At 39.9% G+C, this 6,000-nt stretch overlaps 1 protein-coding gene across 3 annotated transcripts in view; it reads right to left on the bottom strand.

Annotated features, from left to right (window-relative positions):
- Window positions 1-936: 936 nt before the first annotated feature.
- LOC135570133 (caspase recruitment domain-containing protein 8-like) overlaps window positions 937-6,000 on the bottom strand; it is a 40,265-nt gene continuing 35,201 nt past the window's right edge. Inside the window, exons 9-12 of one of the 3 annotated variants that reach the window (XM_065016203.1) lie at window positions 3,597-3,722; window positions 3,344-3,494; window positions 2,054-2,080; window positions 937-1,618 (exon numbers count right to left, since the gene is read on the bottom strand). In XM_065016203.1, the coding sequence (XP_064872275.1) occupies window positions 1,302-1,618; window positions 2,054-2,080; window positions 3,344-3,494; window positions 3,597-3,722 (621 nt within the window). In that variant the 3' untranslated portion in view covers window positions 937-1,301. The remainder of the gene's footprint in view (window positions 1,619-2,053; window positions 2,081-3,343; window positions 3,495-3,596; window positions 3,723-6,000) is intronic. The other 2 variants (XM_065016204.1, XM_065016205.1) reach the window with 2 other exon arrangements.

Here is a 6,000-nt window from a genome sequence, read left to right as displayed (position 1 = left end):
AGTTGGAAAACCTGGAAAATCGGCAGTGTATCAAATCCTTGTTCTCCCCACTGTATCTAGCTCTGGTGTTCAGCCAGTACAGCTGTCCAGTAGATGTTAAGTCTCACATGTTGTTGTCTGAGACCTGTCCAAGATGATTCAACATTCACCATGTTCCAGATAGAAATTCATTCATCTTGTAGTCTATAGCCAGTGTACCAGAGTAACACAGATAGGTTGTCTGGTAGACAGTAGCCCTGATCTTGTAGTCTGTAGCCAGTGTACCAGAGTAACACAGATAGGTTGTCTGGTAGACAGTAGCCCTGATCTTGTAGTCTGTAGCCAGTGTACCAGAGTAACACAGATAGGTTGTCTGGTAGACAGTAGCCCTGATCTTGTAGTCTGTAGACGGTGTACCAGAGTAACACAGGTAGGTTGTCTGGTAGACAGTAGCCCTGATCTTGTAGTCTGTAGACGGTGTACCAGAGTAACACAGGTAGGTTGTCTGGTAGACAGTAGCCCTGATCTTGTAGTCTGTAGCCAGTGTACCAGAGTAACACAGGTAGGTTGTCTGGTAGACAGTAGCCCTGATCTTGTAGTCTGTAGCCAGTGTACCAGAGTAACACAGGTAGGTTGTCTGGTAGACAGTAGCCCTGATCTTGTAGTCTGTAGCCAGTGTACCAGAGTAACACAGGTAGGTTGTCTGGTAGACAGTAGCCCTGATCTTGTAGTCTGTAGCCAGTGTACCAGAGTAACACAGGTAGGTTGTCTGGTAGACAGTAGCCCTGATCTTGTAGTCTGTAGCCAGTGTATCAGAGTAACACAGGCAGGTTGTCTGGTAGACAGTAGCCCTGATCTTGTAGTCTGTAGCCAGTGTACCAGAGTAACACAGGTAGGTTGTCTGGTAGACAGTAGCCCTGATCTTGTAGTCTGTAGCCGGTGTACCAGAGTAACACAGGTAGGTTGTCTGGTAGACAGTAGCCCTGATCTTGTAGTCTGTAGCCGGTGTACCAGAGTAACACAGGTAGGTTGTCTGGTAGACAGTAGCCCTGATCTTGTAGTCTGTAGCCGGTGTACCAGAGTAACACAGGTAGGTTGTCTGGTAGACAGTAGCCCTGATCTTGTAGTCTGTAGCCGGTGTACCAGAGTAACACAGGTAGGTTGTCTGGTAGACAGTAGCTCCTCAAAGTGCTGCTCTCTGTCTCTGATAAATGTTTTGATATCTTCTGAGGTTGTATCCATGGTTACCTCTGTCTCTTTCAGAGCATGTATTAGTATTGTGGTGATATATATCCTGATGCTGTTGTATCCATGGTTACCTCTCAGACTGTCTGCTCTTCCAGGTCTTCGACCAGGCAGGGATCTACTTCCTTCAGGACCTGGTAGAAGTGTTCCTGGGCGCGAGACCCCTTCCTTACCACCATGTCCAGCAGGGCTTGGTTCTGTAGGGTCTTGGTGGATTTACTGACCACCTCCTCCCTCTCCTCGTGAATCAGAACACCACGATCCTGGAGACGCAGGAATATGGGCTGTAAGAGTCCCAGGCGAGTCTCTAGAGACATCCTGTGTCTTCTGATGAAGGCTCTGCCAGGGGGGGTAGAGGGGTTGGCAGTAGGGGCTGCAGGGGAAACAGCTGAAACTGGGAGGGGGAAATTATGTATTAAAACACTGTCTAGGGTGATAGGATACTGTTTAGGATGATAAGACACTGTCTAGGATGACAAGATACTGTCCAGTTAACTTTAGTTTGTTATTGAGAGGTTTATAATGGTGATGAATCTCTAGTTTGTTATTGAGAGGTTTATAATGGTGATGAATCTCTAGCTGGTTATTGAGAGGTTTATAATGGTGATGAATCTCTAGCTGGTTATTGAGAGGTTTATAATGGTGATGAATCTCTAGTTTGTTATTGAGAGGTTTATAATGGTGATGAATCTCTAGTTTGTTATTGAGAGGTTTATAATGGTGATTAATCTCTAGCTGGTTATTGAGAGGTTTATAATGGTGATGAATCTCTAGCTGGTTGTTGAGAGGTTTATAATGGTGGTGAATGTCAGTGGAAGGTCAACAGTACCTGTAGAGGGGACATCCGTTGGTGAGGCTGAGGATGAAAAGAGAAGGTGTTTAACTATCTGATGAAAGGTACATTCATAAAAACCAACTATAATCATATGTACATATCTACAACATGTAACAGTGATACTATCAGAGAACTACAACATGTAACAGTACTACTAGCAGAGAACTACAACATGTAACAGTACTACAACATGTAACAGTGATACTATCAGAGAACTACAACATGTAACAGTACTACTATCAGAGAACTACAACATGTAACAATACTACTATCAGAGAACTACAACATGTAACAGTGATACTATCAGAGAACTACAACATGTAACAGTACTACTATCAGAGAACTACAACATGTAACAGTACTACTATCAGAGAACTACAACATGTAACAGTACTACTATCAGAGAACTACAACATGTAACAGTACTACAACATGTAACAGTACTACTATCAGAGAACTACAACATGTAACAGTACTACTATCAGAGAACTACAACATGTAACAGTACTACTATCAGAGAACTACAACATGTAACAGTGATACTACCAGAGAACTACAACATGTAACAGTGATACTATCAGAGAACTACAACATGTAACAGTGATACTATCAGAGAACTACAACATGTAACAGTACTACTATCAGAGAACTACAACATGTAACAGTACTACTATCAGAGAACTACAACATGTAACAGTGATACTATCAGAGAACTACAACATGTAACAGTACTACAACATGTAACAGTACTACTATCAGAGAACTACAACATGTAACAGTACTACTATCAGAGAACTACAACATGTAACAGTGATACTATCAGAGAACTACAACATGTAACAGTACTACTATCAGAGAACTACAACATGTAACAGTACTACAACATGTAACAGTGATACTATCAGAGAACTACAACATGTAACAGTACTACTATCAGAGAACTACAACATGTAACAGTACTACAACATGTAACAGTGATACTATCAGAGAACTACATCATGTAACAGTACTACTATCAGAGAACTACAACATGTAACAGTACCACTATCAGAGAACTACAACATGTAACAGTACTACTTTCAGAGAACTACATCATGTAACAGTACTACTATCAGAGAACTACAACATGTAACAGTACTACTATCAGAGAACTACAACATGTAACAGTACTACTATCAGAGAACTACAACATGTAACAGTACTACTATCAGAGAACTACAACATGTACTAGTTCTGCTGCTCCTGGTCTGACTTCATTTGATTTGATCTCTGAATGTCTGTTACCTGGCAGCCAGACAAGTCTGTTCCATACAAGTTCATCACCTTCCTTTTCTTTCAGAAGCAGATCAACTTCTTTAACTATAGTTTGTAAGAACAACTGAAATGTGGGGTAGTAGTAGTTTTCATAGGAATCACATTTCACAAACTCTGCTTCCTGAAATCAAGAGACGTTTCTAGTCAGTGAAATGATAAGTGAGAATGAAATGAAAAATGGCAGTAATAAAAAAATTGTTATTGAAAAATATCCCAGATTTACTTTTGGTTGTATTCGATGTCCATCTGCAGAATAAGTGGAGAGGGTGTATTCTTGCTTCGGGGTTAGTTTACACTGAGAAGTTGTTTGAATTTCTCTAATTCCATCCCTTTCAATCACCTCCCGCACCTTGAAAGAGCCAACAATAGACAGGTTTGTTGTGCTTCAAAATGACATTTTTTTACGAGAATGTGAGTAAAAAATACATAAAGTTTGAGAATAAAGCAATAAGATGAAAAAGGTCAGCAGATGGAATTCAGTCAAACTTGCTACTTGTTCCTTGCTACTCTCCATAATGGTTTGATTACATGTTTAGCCGTTATGCTAGCATTACATTTTCCCATTGTGTGTTTGATTACATGTTTAGCCGTTATGCTAGCATTACATTCCCCATTGTGTGTTTGATTACATGTTTAGCCGTTATGCTAGCATTACATTCCCCATTGTGTGTTTGATTACATGTTTAGCCGTTATGCTAGCATTACATTTCCCATTGTGTGTTTGATTACATGTTTAGCCGTTATGCTAGCATTACATTCCCCATTGTGTGTTTGATTACATGTTTAGCCGTTATGCTAGCATTACATTCCCCATTGTGTGTTTGATTACATGTTTAGCCGTTATGCTAGCATTACATTCCCCATTGTGTGTTTGATTACATGTTTAGCCGTTATGCTAGCATTACATTCCCCAATGTGTGTTTGATTACATGGTTAGCCGTTATGCTAGCATTACATTCCCCATTGTGTGTTTGATTACATGTTTGGCCGTTATGCTAGCATTACATTCCCCAATGTGTGTTTGATTACATGTTTAGCCGTTATGCTAGCATTACATTCTCCATTGTGTGTTTGATTACATGTTTAGCCGTTATGCTAGCATTACATTCCCCAATGTGTGTTTGATTACATGTTTAGCCGTTATGCTAGCATTACATTCCCCATTGTGTGTTTGATTACATGTTTAGCCGTTATGCTAGCATTACATTCCCCATTGTGTGTTTGATTACATGTTTAGCCGTTATGCTAGCATTACATTCCCCATTGTGTGTTTGACTACATGTTTAGCCGTTATGCTAGCATTACATTCCCATTGTGTGTTTGATTACATGTTTAGCCGTTATGCTAGCATTACATTCCCCATTGTGTGTTTGACTACATGTTTAGCCGTTATGCTAGCATTACATTCCCCATTGTGTGTTTGATTACATGTTTAGCCGTTATGCTAGCATTACATTCCCCATTGTGTGTTTGACTACATGTTTAGCCGTTATGCTAGCATTGCATTCCCCATTGTGTGTTTGATTACATGTTTAGCCGTTATGCTAGCATTACATTCCCCATTGTGTGTTTGATTACATGTTTAGCCGTTATGCTAGCATTACATTCCCCATTGTGTGTTTGATTACATGTTTAGCCTTTATGCTAGCATTACATTCCCCATTGTGTTTGATTACATGTTTGGCCGTTATGCTAGCATTACATTCCCCATTGTGTGTTTGATTACATGTTTAGCCGTTATGCTAGCATTACATTCCCCATTGTGTGTTTGACTACATGTTTAGCCGTTATGCTAGCATTACATTCCCATTGTGTGTTTGATTACATGTTTAGCCGTTATGCTAGCATTACATTCCCCATTGTGTGTTTGATTACATGTTTAGCCGTTATGCTAGCATTACATTCCCCATTGTGTTTGATTACATGTTTGGCCGTTATGCTAGCATTACATTCCCCATTGTGTGTTTGATTACATGTTTAGCCGTTATGCTAGCATTACATTCCCCATTGTGTGTTTGACTACATGTTTAGCCGTTATGCTAGCATTACATTCTCCATTGTGTGTTTGATTACATGTTTAGCCGTTATGCTAGCATTACATTCCCCATTGTGTGTTTGATTACATGTTTAGCCGTTATGCTAGCATTACATTCCCCATTGTGTGTTTGATTACATGTTTAGCCGTTATGCTAGCATTACATTCCCCATTGTGTGTTTGATTACATGTTTAGCCGTTATGCTAGCATTACATTCCCCATTGTGTGTTTGACTACATGTTTGGCCGTTATGCTAGCATTGCATTCCCCATTGTGTGTTTGATTACATGTTTAGCCGTTATGCTAGCATTACATTCCCCATTGTGTGTTTGATTACATGTTTAGCCGTTATGCTAGCATTACATTCCCCATTGTGTGTTTGATTACATGTTTAGCCTTTATGCTAGCATTACATTCCCCATTGTGTTTGATTACATGTTTGGCCGTTATGCTAGCATTACATTCCCCATTGTGTGTTTGATTACATGTTTAGCCATTATGCTAGCATTACATTCCCCATTGTGTGTTTGATTACATGTTTAGCCATTATGCTAGCATTACATTCCCCATTGTGTGTTTGATTACATGTTT

Source organism: Oncorhynchus nerka, unplaced genomic scaffold (assembly GCF_034236695.1).
Source record: "Oncorhynchus nerka isolate Pitt River unplaced genomic scaffold, Oner_Uvic_2.0 unplaced_scaffold_1084, whole genome shotgun sequence".
NCBI classification, from domain to species: domain Eukaryota; kingdom Metazoa; phylum Chordata; class Actinopteri; order Salmoniformes; family Salmonidae; genus Oncorhynchus; species Oncorhynchus nerka.
This window is presented reverse-complemented; position numbering and strand designations above follow the sequence as displayed.